Source organism: Bufo bufo, chromosome 2 (genome assembly GCF_905171765.1).
Source record: "Bufo bufo chromosome 2, aBufBuf1.1, whole genome shotgun sequence".
Lineage (NCBI taxonomy): Eukaryota > Metazoa > Chordata > Amphibia > Anura > Bufonidae > Bufo > Bufo bufo.
The window spans coordinates 518,574,913-518,590,376 of record NC_053390.1 but is presented as its reverse complement, the minus strand read 5'-3'; the positions used below and the strand labels follow the sequence as shown (position 1 = coordinate 518,590,376).

The 15,464-nt window shown below is 48.3% G+C and overlaps 1 protein-coding gene across 1 annotated transcript in view; it reads right to left on the bottom strand.

The window, feature by feature from the left end:
- KCMF1 (potassium channel modulatory factor 1) overlaps positions 1–14,361 on the bottom strand; it is a 61,036-nt gene extending 46,675 nt beyond the window's left edge. The window contains exon 1 of the mRNA XM_040417917.1: positions 14,223–14,361. Coding sequence (XP_040273851.1) covers positions 14,223–14,238 — 16 coding nt within the window. The 5' untranslated portion in view covers positions 14,239–14,361. The remainder of the gene's footprint in view (positions 1–14,222) is intronic.
- Between the last annotated feature and the right edge of the window lie 1,103 nt (positions 14,362–15,464).

Sequence of the window (15,464 nt, the reverse complement as noted above, 5' to 3'; positions counted from 1 at the left end):
TTCTAAACAAAAAAGCCCTTGCTCTGCCCTATACAGCTCCATTTCATGCCCCACTCAGAGACTGCCTGGGTAAAGAAAGGGATGTGTCCGGATTCAGCTCTGAACCCAGACAACCCCTTTAAAGGATACTTTCACACTGGCGTTTTGAATTCCGTTTCAGGGATCTCACAAACGGTTCAAAACGGATCAGTTCAGCCCCAATGCATTCTGAAAGGATAAGGATCCGTTCAGAATGCATCAGTTTGGCTCCGTTCCGCCTCCATTCCGCTCTGGAGGCGGACACCAAAACGCTGCTTGGTGTCCGCCTGGCGATGCGGAGCCAAACGGATCCCTCCTGACTTACAATGTAAGTCAATGGGGACGGATCCGTTTTCACTGACACAACATGGTGCAGTTGAAAACTGATCCGTCCCCCATTGACTTTCAATTTAAGTCAGGACGGATCCGTTTTGATTTAACTTTTTTTTTAAAAGAATAATGCAAACGGATCCGTTCTGAACGGATATAAGCATTTGCATTATGGGTGCGGATCCGTCTGTGCAGATACCAGACGGATCCGCACCTAACGCAGGTGTGAAAGTAGCCTAAGCTAGTTTCACACCTGCAGTAACAGACTGCTGAAGTTTACCACATCCGGACTAGCTGGACACTGCCATGCACTACCAGGGCCCATGGTCTATAATGAGATCCATCCGTTTTCTAGAATGAGTACTGGGTATCCGGCGGACAAAAAACTAGCACTCACTCCAGAAACCAGCCGAATCCTATTATAGTCAATGGGGTCTGGCAGTGCATGGCTCTAGCTGGCTATGTCAGATACGGAGAACTCAGCCGGGCTCTGCTGGAACAGGCTCCTGACTAAGGCTACTTTCACTTTCCCCCGCCAGAACAGCCTGCTGGATCCGTGCTACCGCAAGTCCACTGTGCCGCCGGAGGTCCGCTCCGGCCCCATTCATGCCCTGCCGGTGAACAGCCTGCCGGAAAAGGCTACCGCAAGTGTGAAAGTAGCCTAACTTTACCGCATGTTCAAAAGCAGCCTATGGGTCCATTCACACGTCCGCAGTGCATTGTGGATCCGCAACATAGTGTGCTGTCCGCATCCATTCCTGCCCCATAGAGAATGAATGGGTCCGCACCTGTTCCGCAATTTGAGGAACGGATGCGGACCCATTATTACGGACGTGTGAATGGAGCCTTAGAATGCTTAAAGGCATTTTCCGGTTTAGTCATCCTCAGGCTAGGCCATCAATATCAGATCGGTGGAGATCTTAGCACTAGTGTTGAGCGAACTTCTGTTTTAAGTTCGGCGTCTAAAGTTCGGCTTCCGGTTAGCGGAGAATCCCGATATGGATTCCGAATTCCGTTGTGGTCCGTGGTAGCGGAATTAATAATGGCCGATTATTGATTCCGCTACCACGGACCACAACGGAATTCGGAATCCATATCGGGATTCGCCGCTAACCGGAAGACGAACTTTAGACGACCAAACTTAAAACAGAAGCTCGCTCAACACCAATTAGCACTCCTACCAATCAGCTGTTTGAAGGGAGTTCAGCACTTGAGCAAATGCTGCAGCCAATTTGCTTTGGCCCTTTCCCTTTCGTCATTTTGAAAATGTAAAACTAAAAAAATTGTTTTTGCTTAAAATACAAAAAGGCAATGTGTCATCTTTAACTTTACGTCATTTGGAGATCAACTTGATTAACAGTTCACAGTGATGATTTCACAGTGTGCCCAAACTTTTGCATGTTATTTTATCAAGACCGGCATTTTCAACGCCGATTGTGATATCCCCTGCACCACCCGCAGATGCGTACAACTAGCGTGAACGTAGCTTTACTGATTTTGCACTTTCCTCTGCCCTCACAATTGCACGTAACATGTCACTCCACAACAATGTACCAAAGTGGGGACCTGTCTTCACTATGGAGGACACATCCTAAAACCAAATGTGAAATCGGCACGGTAAGTTTACTGAGAGACTTATCTGTTACATTTTAGGAACCTATCATTGTTATAACACGGACAACCCATTTATTGATAGTTTCCTCAGAAGGAGAATTTTGCTGGACCTTGAAGAAGATGTTAGTTTATACACAGCAACTGGCTAATGTGCGTATATATTTAGGCTGCCTCCATACTATGAACAGCCACAGAGCAGTCTGAAGAACACACACAGGCAGTAAGGAGCATAATGAACTTAAGTGACTAAGTTAAGAAACACGTTACTGAGGAGGAAGGAGAAAGCAGGAAACGTTTACTTCTAGACAGGGTTGGACTAGAAGTTGTGATTCATGCTTCTCTCAGCATACCAACGAATATGGAAGTTTTTCAAGAAGGCCCAAATTTAGCCATAATACACAAAAGAGCAGCACAAAAAAGCTTCAATACATTCCAACCTACTGGAGTAACCCATGGCTGAAACCACACACAACTTCAAGCCGTTCCACAACCACAGTACATAGATATACACCTATCGGCCAAAACATCAAATGATGAAGTGAATAACACTGGTCATCTAGCGACACTGGCGCCTGTCAAGGGGTGGGAAATATAAGTGGCTGTTTACACAGCATTTTTGCAAGCCAAATTTGGCGTGGAGTTTGCACCAAAAAGCCACCAGGTGGTCATGTAGAAACCGCCTCTTACTGCTTTCAATGGGAGACTGTGGTTTACGGGCACAGCCAAGCCAAGAAAAGACATGTCCACATAGCCGCCGGTACAATGCAAAAAGAGTCGTGTGAATGGTCCCCTAAGGCACCCACTGAACAGGCAGTTCTTGAAGTTGAGTTGAAAGCAAGAAATAAGCACAAGCCTAAGGATCTGAGGGACTCTGACAAAGGACTAAATTGAGATGGCTAAATGGCTTGGTCAGAACATCTCCAAAATGGCAGGTCTGGTGGGGGAGTACACAGTGGTTAGTACCTACCAAAAGTGGTCCAAGAAAGGCCAACTGATGAACAGGCAACAAGGTCTAGGATTACTAATTGCTGAAAAAATTAGGCTATAATAGAAAGTTGTCAAAACACCCAGTCCACTGCAGCTTGCAGGGTATGAAGATGCATAGTTGCAGACTGGTCGGTGTCTCCATTCTGACCCCCATCAACTGCTGAAAGTGCTTACAATGGTCACATAAGAAGTGGCCTGTGAAGTACTGGAAGGTGGCCTGGTCTGATGAATCAGGTTTAAATTACGAGGATGGGTGTATGTGCATTCCTTACCATGGAAAAAGATGGCAACAGGATAGACGATGGGAAGAAGGCAAACTGGCAGAGGCAATCTGTTGCTCTGGGCAATCAATGTTCTGCTGGGAAACCTTAGGTCCTGACATTATGTTCATGTTACTGTGACACTTGTTCCGCTTGTGAGCTCCGTTTGAAGGCTCTTACAAGCAGCTCCGAACGCGTCCGTACAGCCCTAATGCATTCTGAGTGGATGCGGATCCGCTCAGAATGCATCAGGATGGCTCCACTTGGCCTCCGTTCCGCTCAGCAGGCGGACATCCGAACGCAGCTTGCAGCGTTTTCTTGTCCGCCTGGCCATGCAGAGCCAAACGGATCCGTCCAGACTTACAATGTAAGTCAATATGGACAGATCCGTTTGAAGTTGACACAATATGGTGCAATTTCAAACGGATCCGTCCCCCATTGACTTTCAATGTAAAGTCTGGACGGATCCGTCTGAACAACTTTCAGACTTAGAATTTTTTCTGAACTATAAAGCAGACGGATCCGTTCTGAACGGATCCAAACGTCTGCATTATAGGAGCGGATCCGTCTGTGCAGACACCAGACGGATCCGCTCTGAACGCAAGTGTGAAAGTAGCCTATGTAAGTCAATGAGGAAGGATCCGTTTTTCACTGACACAATATGGTGCAATTGAAAACGGATCCATTGCCCATTGACTTTCAATGTAAGTCAAGATGGACTTTTTTTTTTATGAATAATGCAAACGGATCCGTTATGAACGGATACAAGTGTTTGCATTATCGGTGCGGATCCGTATGTGCAGATACCAGACGGATCCGCACCAAACGCGAGTGTGAAAGTAGCCTGATATGAACAAACATGGTCTGTACAAGAGACTTTCTAGCCACAATTGTGAAGGGTTTTTTGTGTTTTTCAGAAAAATGCCAGTGCTGAAAATAACATTCATTCCAAGGGCGAGGCGGTACACACCTCATCTTCTGACTGAATTCACAAAGTCAACCAAAATCGGCAGACAACGTGATTTCAAGAGTTTCTGTTTCGGAGCACGCTACCTCCCCCTCATAAAAGGGTAAAATATTATAAGAAACATGGACATACGTGAAATCAGCAAACAAATCAGAAGTTGCCAGAAGCAGATTTCTATAGTGACCTTCAGCTCTGCAGGAGGAAACAAATGAATGGAAAAAGCAGCGCTACATCCACTTATCAGCCTTCCTAAAAGTGTCAATCACGGGTGCGGGAAAGAATAAAAATCACTTCCTGGCTCTAGATCACATGTTCCTCTGACACTAGCAAGTGATGAGCAGTCATGTGACCGTTTTCAGAGCTGCCGATAGGTGGTGAGGAACCATGAGGTAAACTAAGTGCTTCTTCCCAGCCCCCTGCGTACATCATGGACTAGCACTTGAAGCACTTATGCTCCGAAAACAGGGGTGGCCAACCTGCCGCTCTACAGCTGTTGCAAAACGCCAATTCCGACTACCTACATTTATCAGACTACAGCAGGGCATGGTGGGAGTTGTAGCTTAGCCATGCCTGCCCTAACATATTGCATGACAACATGTTAGGCGAGCCCTGCATCTGGTCAGGTACAAATCAGTAAGGCCTAGCCATTTCCATCAGGTATTTCAGCCTAAACTAGGTGCGGGTCACCCTTATCTCCGAGTAGGCTCCACTCTTGGCTCAGGCTCACGCACACAACCATATGTTTTTTGCTGTCTGCAAAACACAGATCCGCAAAAAATACGGATGATGTCAGTGTGTATTCCATATTTTGCGGAACGGAACAGCTGGCCCCTAACATAACAGTACTATCCTTGTCCATAATGCGGACAATAATAGGACATGTTCTATTTTTTTGTGGAATGGATATGTGGACATACGGAAACGGAGTGACTTCCGTTTTTTTTTTCCGGACCCATTGAAATGAATGCTTCCGCATACGGTCCGCAAAAAATAAATGGAACGGACACGGAAAGAAAATACGTTTGTGTGCATGAGGCCTAACTGATGGAAATCACTGACCAAATAACTGAAGTGTGAACTAGGCCTTAGGCCTCATGCACACGACAGTATTTTTTCACGGTCCGCAAAACGGGGTTCCATTGTTCTGTGATCCGTGTCCGGTTTTTTTTTCCGTGTGTCTTCCTTGATTTTTGAAGGATCACCAGACATGAAAAGTGAAAAAAAAAAAAAAATCTGTCAAGTTTGCCTTGAAAATGATAGGAAAAAAAAACGGACACGGATGACAATCTTGTGTGCCTCCGTGTTTTTTCACTGACCCATTGACTTAAATGGGTCCGCGAACCGCTGTCCGTGAAAAAAATAGGACAGGTCCTATTTTTTTGACGGACTGGAAACACAGATCACGGACGCGGATGACAAACGGTGCATTTTCCGAGTTTTCAACGGACCCATTGAAAGTCAATGGGTCCACAGAAAATCACGGAAAACGGAACAACGGACACGGAACCCAACAACGGTCGTGTGCATGAGGCCTTACATGTATAAGATACAGTATCGCAGAAAATGAGGCTTCAGTCATGTCAAAGAGATAAACAGGCTCAGTCTCCCTACTGTAATAAAGAGCTGACCAGTGACTCAGCACCCAGCGTACAGGACTCGCGGGAGAGACTTGAGTCCTGATTACCCCACCCACACAGTGAGAAAAATCGGTATGTTTGGTACCCGAACTTCTTCACAGAAGTTCGGGTTTGGGATCGGGGTTGTGTAGATTGTATTATTTTCCCTTATAACATGGTTATAAAGGGAAAATAATAGCATTCTGAATACAGAATGCATAGTACAATAGGGCTGGAGGGGTTAAAAAAAAAAAATATATATATATATATATATATATATATAATAATAATAATAATAATTTAACTCACCTTAATCCACTTGTTCGCGCAGCCCGTCTTCTCTTCTGTCTTCTTTGAGGAATAGGACCTTTGATGACATCACTGGGCTCATCACATGGTCCATCACATGATCCTTTACCATGGTGATGGATCATGTGATGGACCATGTGATGGACCATGTGATGAGCGTAGTTACGTCACCACAGGTCCTTTTCCTGTGCACAGCAAAGAAGACGACAGAAGAGGAGCCGGCTGCGCGATCAAGTGGATTAAGGGGAGTTATATTATTATTATTTTTTTTTAACCCCTCCAGCCCTATTGTACTAAGCATGCTATTATTTTCCCTTATAACCATGTTATAAGGGAAAATAATAATGATCGGGTCTCCATCCCGATAGTCTCCTAGCAACCGTGCGTGAAAATCACACCGCATCCGCACTTGCTTGCGGATGCTTGCGATTTTCACGCAGCCCCATTCACTTCTATGGGGCCTGCGTTGCGTTTAAAACGCACAATATAGAGCATGCTGCGATTTTCCAGCAACGCACAAGTGATGCGTGAAAATCACTGCGCATCTGCACAGCCCCATTGAAGTGAATGGGTCCGGATTCAGTGCGGGTGCAATGCGTTCACCTCACGCATTGCACCCGCGCGGAAATCTCGCCCGTGTGAAAGAGGCTTTAGGCTAGTTTCACACATGCAGTACTTTTAGTCCGGCTGCCTCTCGGCGTGCGCTGCCGTTGGAACTCCGTCCCTGACCCCATTATAGTCAATGAGGACGGAGCAGCAGTCCAGGGGCACACGTGAACTAGCGGCAGGACGGATCCGACAGCCTGTCAGAGGTCCGTGCCGCTAGTGTGAAAGTACCCTTAGTTGTCCAGAGCAACCAATCAGATTCCACCTTACATTTTCCAAAGGAGCTGCACAGCATCTTCCACAAGAATGTCCTCAAAAGGAGGGTATTGGGCTGCTGCAAAATTCCAGCAAATCTGCTATGGACTTCCCACTTCCAGAACTCAGCTTTTTCCCCTCTTATTACATGCAGACAGCGCAGCATAAATCACCTGACAGGTTCACTTTAAATGGGCTGTCCCATGAGTATTAATGTACTCTGCATCATACACACCATCATTTTTCAATAGGAATCACTTAAATATAGGGGGGAAATCATCAACTCCAGTCTGCCTGAGGATGCATCTAATTTATGACAAGGCCACGCCTCCTTTATAAAGACAGTCCGTGCGCTTAACCTGCAAACTACACTGGCGAAGACTTCAGTCGTTTATTACCCCAGAAACCCAGCATAAAAGAAGATAAATGTACCGGGTCCACCACCACCCCCTTCTCAGGAAAGTGGCAAGGGCAGAGTAGAAACACCACCCGGGCACACAAAAAGTCAGAAACTTTTTTACACCCAAAAACTGGCGTGAGGGGAATGATAGATTTCCCCCAATAGTGTCTAACTACTGTTACGTGTCTTCTGGGCCACCCATGGTTCTATTCCCCTTAAAGGAAACCTGTCATCACCTTTAGGGTACATTCACATGACCATATAATTTTATCCGCTTCTGATCCGCATTTTGCGGAATACATGCGGATCCATTCATTACTATGGGTGAATAAAACGTACAGACAACATTTAGTATGTTGTCCGCATCTGTGTTTCCGCATTTCTAGTCCGCAAAAATATGAAGCTTGTACTACTATTGTCCGCACAGATCGGTCCGCAGCCTCATTCAAGTCAACGGATCCGCAAATTGCGGATGACATACGGAATGGTTTCCATAGGTCATCCGTTTTTTTGCAGATCCGTTTCCGTATTTCCTTGACAACTTTGAGTCAATAATTCTTGTTTTTTCCTTCCGTTTTTTTGCTGACCATAATAAACGGAAGACATCCGGAACACAAACTGAAGTCATTCGTTCGCAAAATGCGGACACGGTTCCGTTATTAGCAGATCGCAAAATGGAACGGATTACACACAGTCGAGTGAATATACCCTTATGCTGACCTCACCGAGGGCAGCATAAAATAGCAGCAGACCCTCTGATGTCAGCGGTGTGTCACTCACGAGGTAAAAGCAAGAGGCTGGAGAAGAGTCAGGTCACACATGAGCTCCTGCTCTCCCCGCCCACCTACTGATCACTGGCAGTTCTCTTCTAGGCAGGACACCAAGACAACGGCCAATCAGCAGCAGGGAGAGCAGGAGCTCATGTGTGACCTGACTCTTCTCAGGCAGTCGTGACTCTTTTCCAGGCCGGGCTGCCATGATTATGATGCAAGTTGTTGGCAAACACTTACTCTCAGGCCCCTTGCATACAAGCGTGTGCGAATTAGGTCCGGATGCGTTGCGAATGCGTTCAGTGAAAAATGTCTGTTTCAGTTCAGTTCGCGTTCAGTTTTTATCACGCAGGTGCAATGCAATTTAATGTGTTTCTCTTAGCAACCATCCATGAAAAACGCATCGCATCCGCACTTGCTTGCGGATGTGATGCGATTTTCACGTAGCTCCATTCCCTTCTATGGGGCCAGCGTTGCGTGAAAATCGCAGAATATAGAACATGCTGCGATTTTCACGCAACGCACAAACGATGCGTGAAAACCAACGCACATGTACACAGCCCCATTGAAATTAACGGGTCCGGATACCGTGCGGGGGCAATACGTTCGCATCACGCATTGCACCCGCGCGGAATACTCGCTCATGTGAAAGGAGCCTTAGGCTGTCTATCATTACTTTATGTCTATTGCCAATGGTCACAGATGCTGAGTCATTCCTAGAAATGTCTTCTCACTAAATTCATTAGGTGGATGTTCTGAGAGAGACCCCTTAGATTCCACTGTCAATAGTGACCACAGCAAGTGGTTGGATGGAGGTAGTGTGGTCCCCCTGTCCTCCGATCGGCAGGCTAGCTATGTAATCATGGGGTGCTAATCAGTTGCTGTAACAGCCATGGACTTCTGAACGCACCTAGGCCTGGAAGATACGCCACCTATCACATTAATAGATCAGTGCAATACAGAAGTACTGCTGTGATGCTGTGAATAGTACAAGCAATCAAACGATTGGACGTTCAAGTCCCCTGAGGGGACTAGTAAAAATCATCTTAATAAAGTTTGAAAATATATATAAAAAAAAAATTACAACCTCGCCACTTTCTTTTTTCCATTTCGCATGTAACAAACATCTGGAAATATCCCAACTACTAAAATATCAAATTACTCATTATGCACGGCGATAGGAGTAAGAAAAACAATGCCAGAATTGCAATTTTTTTTTGTCACCTGGCTTCCAAAAAAAATTTACCAATAAATGCTCAAAAAGTCACACACACAAAAATAGTTTCAATTAAAAAAAAGCAGCCCTCACACAATCACTAGAAAAATACACAGTACACACACTGTACTGCCAAACTTTTTATATGTTATAGGGCATTCTATACGGGCCAGTTATCAGGCGCGCGCATTCTATACGGGCCAGTTATAAGTATAAGGAATCAGAAACAGTCCCCACCACTGACTGCTATAGGAAGTAAAATGTCAATCAGCATCAGGGGATGGGAAGTGTCAGGAGCTCATGAATATGAGGACTCCCTAGCACGAGCTCTGTACTGAGTAGGGTTGGGCAATAAACTGGTATTAACGATATACCGCAGTATTAAGAAACGGCGATATGGCGATTGTATTTTAGTGACATTATAGGGGCAGTCGCATGTCACAGTGCTGAATGCCTCTAAAACGTCTGGCGCACATTACAGCCGGCACAGTGGAGAAGGAGAGAGTCCCTCCCCACTGTGATCCTGCTGCCGCTGTGCCACAATGAGAAGGTAACAGTGAAGAGGGGGAAGGGGGGGCTGTGGCCGCTGCGCCACCAATGAAAATTACCCTCAATACAAATACAGACTGCGGGTGCCGGCCATATCACATACCTGGCACCCGGTCTCAATGACAGGAAGCAGCGATCCCGCAAACCGAGGCAATTTACCCCTCAAATGCAGCACCTGAGGGGTTAATTGGCACGGTTCGGTGGGATCCCTGTCATTGAGGCCAAGTGCCGGGTGTGTGATCTAGCTGGCACCCGCAGTCTATATTTGTACTATGGGGTTAATTACATTCATCGGTGGCGCAGTGCGCCCCCCCCATACCCCAGTATTATAAATTATAATCATTGGTGGCACAGTGCACCCAAGCCCCCCAGTATTATAATCATTGGTGGCAGTGGCCGCAGGGTCCCCTCCCCTCTTCATTGGTGGTGCAGTGGTAGCTTCTGATCGGAGCCCCAGCAGTGAAATCTCAGGGCTCCGATCAGTTACCATGGCAGCCAGGACGCTACTGAAGCCATCCAAGGCTGCCATGTGCACAAAGCACAGGGCAGCAGGGACAGTGTAAGATCCCATGCACCCTAATAGATCTCTATTAGGGTGCATAGGACAAGGGATTAAAAGATCCCAGGTTCTAGCCCCATAAGGGGGCTAATAGTTATTAAATAAAAATATATATATTAAAAAAATAAAAAATAAAAAAATACAAATAAAAATTTTAAATCACCCCCTTTCACAATTTACATAAAAAACAATGAAAAAAACTGATTAGGTGTCGCCACGTCCAAAAAAGTCCAAATTATTAAAGTATTGAAAAATATCTCTTATGTGGTGAATGCCGAAGCAGAAAAAAATTTTTGAAAAAACAGACGATTCTCCATTTTTTTAGTCTCCTTCTCCCATAAAAAATTGCAGAATGCACACTTTTTTGGGCCATTTAATTTTTCTTTTGCGCGGTATCGAGTATTGCATTACTTTTTTATGGGACCGAAATTGAATCAAAATTTTTGTATTGTGACAACCCTAGTCACGGGGGTGTAAGTCCTTTAGGTCACAAAGAAATGGCATCTAGTGGCTGTAAACCCCCAGAGCAAGAAGACTGGTGCTGGATAACAGTCGCTGCACCCTGGGGGCTGCTGCACAGAGAGGCCGGGGCTGAGAACAGTCGCTGCACCCTGGGGGCTGCTGCACAGAGAGGCCGGGGCTGAGAACAGTCGCTGCACCCTGGGGGCTGCTGCACAGAGAGGCCGGGGCTGAGAACAGTCGCTGCACCCTGGGGGCTGCTGCACAGAGAGGCCGGGGCTGAGAACAGTCGCTGCACCCTGGGGGCTGCTGCACAGAGAGGCCGGGGCTGAGAACAGTCGCTGCACCCTGGGGGCTGCTGCACAGAGAGGCCGGGGCTGAGAACAGTCGCTGCACCCTGGGGGCTGCTGCACAGAGAGGCCGGGGCTGAGAACAGTCGCTGCACCCTGGGGGCTGCTGCACAGAGAGGCCGGGGCTGAGAACAGTCGCTGCACCCTGGGGGCTGCTGCACAGAGAGGCCGGGGCTGAGAACAGTCGCTGCACCCTGGGGGCTGCTGCACAGAGAGGCCAGGGCTGAGAACAGTCGCTGCACCCTGGGGGCTGCTGCACAGAGAGGCCGGGGCTGAGAACAGTCGCTGAACCCTGGGGGCTGCTGCACAGAGAGGCCGGGGCTGAGAACAGTCGCTGAACCCTGGGGGCTGCGGTACTATGGCTGTAGTGTGTAGGGACTAAGACCCATATGGGAAGCGCCAGTCTTTAGTAAATGACCCCCAATGTTTTATTTGACTGAATGGAGCAGCAGGGGGCACGGCCGCTCCATCAGATTTGAGGGGGGAACTGTGACCCCGTTCTTGGTGGGCAACTAAGAAATATTACTGCATGGGGGCATCAAGGAGACATTATAATGTATGGGGCAACAAGGAAACATGAGTACATGTTTTGAGTGTTTTTTTTCTAAATCGGCATTTATCGCAATATATATCGTTATCACGATAAATTTCTTAATATCGTTATCGTGGGAATATTTTTGATGTCGCCAAGCCCTAGTACTGAGTGAACTCTACCGCTTGGCTTACACTGGAGCTGCTCAGCACAGATTTTACCACAACGATTGGGCCAGTTCAAGAAAAAACAAAATGTTTTCATCAGATAGGACAACCTAAAACTGGCGTCAGATTCTCTGCTAACACAGATGGTGCACAGCAGGTATATAGCAACACTGGTGGCATCCGTGGGGGTCTGTCAGCATCTCCATCGATCACAAGAACGAAGGGGATGAAGTGGTCAGTGGCATTTTACCAGATACTGTTGGCTTCTGTCACCAAGGCACTGCGCTTGGCAATGGCGCTCAGTCACCACGCAGGAACTACCTGCCAAACAGATCATATCAGAAAGCACATACTACAGATTCATTAGGAAAAACCATGAAGGAAAAGTATGACTAAAACCAAAAACACGTGCATTTACAAGGTTGTAGACTATACTGTCCACAAGTAAAACAACTAATACCAACCATGTGTGCGCATGTCACCTTATACCCCAGGGTACCAACCGGGTATGCAAATGTCACCTTATACCCCAGGGTACCAACCGGGTATGAGCATGTCACCTTATACCCCAGGGTACCAACCGGGTATGAGCATGTCACCTTATACCCCAGGGTACCAACCGGGTATGAGCATGTCACCTTATACACCAGGGTACCAACCGGGTATGAGCATGTCACCTTATACACCAGGGTACCAACCGGGTATGAGCATGTCACCTTATACACCAGGGTACCAACCGGGTATGAGCATGTCACCTTATACACCAGGGTACCAACCGGGTATGAGCATGTCACCTTATACACCAGGGTACCAACCGGGTATGAGCATGTCACCTTATACACCAGGGTACCAACCGGGTATGAGCATGTCACCTTATACACCAGGGTACCAACCGGGTATGAGCATGTCACCTTATACACCAGGGTACCAACCGGGTATGAGCATGTCACCTTATACACCAGGGTACCAACCGGGTATGAGCATGTCACCTTATACACCAGGGTACCAACCGGGTATGAGCATGTCACCTTATACACCAGGGTACCAACCGGGTATGAGCATGTCACCTTATACACCAGGGTACCAACCGGGTATGAGCATGTCACCTTATACACCAGGGTACCAACCGGGTATGAGCATGTCACCATACACACCAGGCTATCCGAATATCACCTTACACACCAAGCCATAGAACACAATGGGGAGGAAAAACTCGACCCGTTCCGATCCAGATTAAACATTCGCTCCCCCCAATACTACACTGAACAGCCACAAAGCGTGTGACTACAGTAGAGACAAGTTAGGTGGTGGTTGTAGGCGTTTCCTAGCAATGTCCATGACAGTGGCTTATGTGACACTAAACAATCCACAATGGCCTCTGCAGCCTACAGCATTCTGTCCACCCTGATCTACGCCCCGATTTGAGGCCTCGCTCACACTTTACCGGGGCAGTGTGTGTCCGGTAACACACGGTAGGTCCTTAGTAACATTTTTAAACAACACATCCATGTACTAACAGGTTACACGTAAGGCCAGCCTGAAAGCCAGTATCCACCAATCAGGTGACTGTTTTCACTTTTCAAACTGCCCTCAGACGAATGAGAGCTGCAATGTGATTGGTCGCTGCTCCTGCATGCATTGTATAACCTCTCCCAGCTTGAATGCTATGACAGTGCTAATAGGTGACAGGTAACATGGAGGAGTCACAGCACATGGATGTGCGGATCCCGTGCCGGTGTGTACATGGCTCCCCTCCTCCCTCGGATGACAGTGCAATCCCTCCTCCCGGGCCTCTCCCTCTTGTCCGCAGCCGCCAGTCACCCCACCGGGCAGCCACCTGACGGCACACGCATGTCTGCACGAGCATGTATGCGGGGGAGCCAGGCAGCACACGTGTGTACAGCACACAGGGGCCACCGCTCCCCGGTGCCGGGCCTCAAGCCTGGGCCTGCCAGTGTAGAAGGCCCCGGGCAGCTCCCGAGCAGACTCCGGGCGAGGTGGGCCCGTGACAAGGTGACAGCTATGGACTGAAGGGGACGGAACGTGGCGACATGTCGCGACTACAAGGCCACCCGGACGTGGAGACAGGAGCCGGCTGAACTGAGGGGAGGAGGCCCAGGCCTGGGGCGCAGAGCAGGGTCTACCCGGTGTGTGTCCATGTAGCAAGGCCCCAGGTGGGCGAGCGCCGGCGGGTGCCTACAGGCGGGTGACGGGCGTGGAGACCGGGTCCTCGCCGGTGTCCTCCTCTCGGCTCTCACCTTCATGTCGGGACATCCTATCGCTCAGGCCGCCGCCGCTGCAGCTGCTGCTCCGACTCCTCCTCCTAGTGAGAGCAGAGAGTGTGTGTGCTTCCTCCTCACCCTCCTCCTCTTCCTCTGTCGCCAGCGCCTGACACACTGCACCGGCTGCTTGCTGACAACGCCGCTCCCTGCACGGGGCGCTGCTCACCTGTTTACCTATTAAACGTGTATGCGATATTACACTGCCCACAAATAATATTCTGCGCTTTTCAACCCAGCACCTAGCTCTGAATACTTTTCTAATTACATGTTATAGCTCCTGAGTTCTCCAATGAAATGTATCTGTATAGCGCCACCTGCTGTATAGGACACGCCCCCTGAGCTGCCAGCTGGAGATAGAGGCAGTGTGATGGCTTGGGCATGCATGGCTGCCAGTGGCACAGGGTCCCTAGTGTTTATTGATGATGGGACACAGGACAGAAGAGGCCGGATGAATTCTGGGGTCTTCAGAGACATACTGTGTGCTCAAACCCAGCCAAACTGTATGGTCGGCGTTTCATAATACAGATGGACAATGACCCAAAACATAAAGCCAAAGCAACCCAGGGGCTTAGTAACTCCTTCAGGACCCTGCCATTTTTCACCTTAAAGGGGTTGTCCAGGTTCAGAGCTGAACCCGGACATACCTCCATTTTCACCCAGGCAGCCCCCCTGACAGGAGCATTAGAGCAGTTCATGCTCCGATGCTCTCCTTTGCTGTGCGCTAAATCGCGCAGGGCAAAGGCATTTTTTGGAGATCCGGTGACGTACCGGGCTCTCCATGGGGCTGCCAGGAATCATTGGTACTGATAGGCGGGATTTAGCGCTGCCCTAGCCAGTAAAACGGCTAGGGCAGCGCTAAAGCCCACCCATCAGAGCCGGTGATGTCACCGAACACACTGCCGGGTGGAAGCTTCCATCTGGCAGTGTGTTATGATAAACAAGGGAGCGCATCGGAGCTTGAGATGGTCCGATGCTAACATCAGGGGGGCTGCCTGGGTCAAAATAAGGGTATGTCCGGGTTCAGCTCTGAACCCAGACAACCCCTTTAAGGACCAGGCCCAGGGCCGATCCTAGGGTCACAGGCGCCTGGGTGCAGAAATATTTCTGGCGCCCCCACATGGGCGTGGTTATCTTACTAACTCCTCCCCTTTACAATGTAGTGGTAATAGAGTCTCAAGGGTCTATAAAAGCAGCTACACTATTTTTACAAAGCATTGA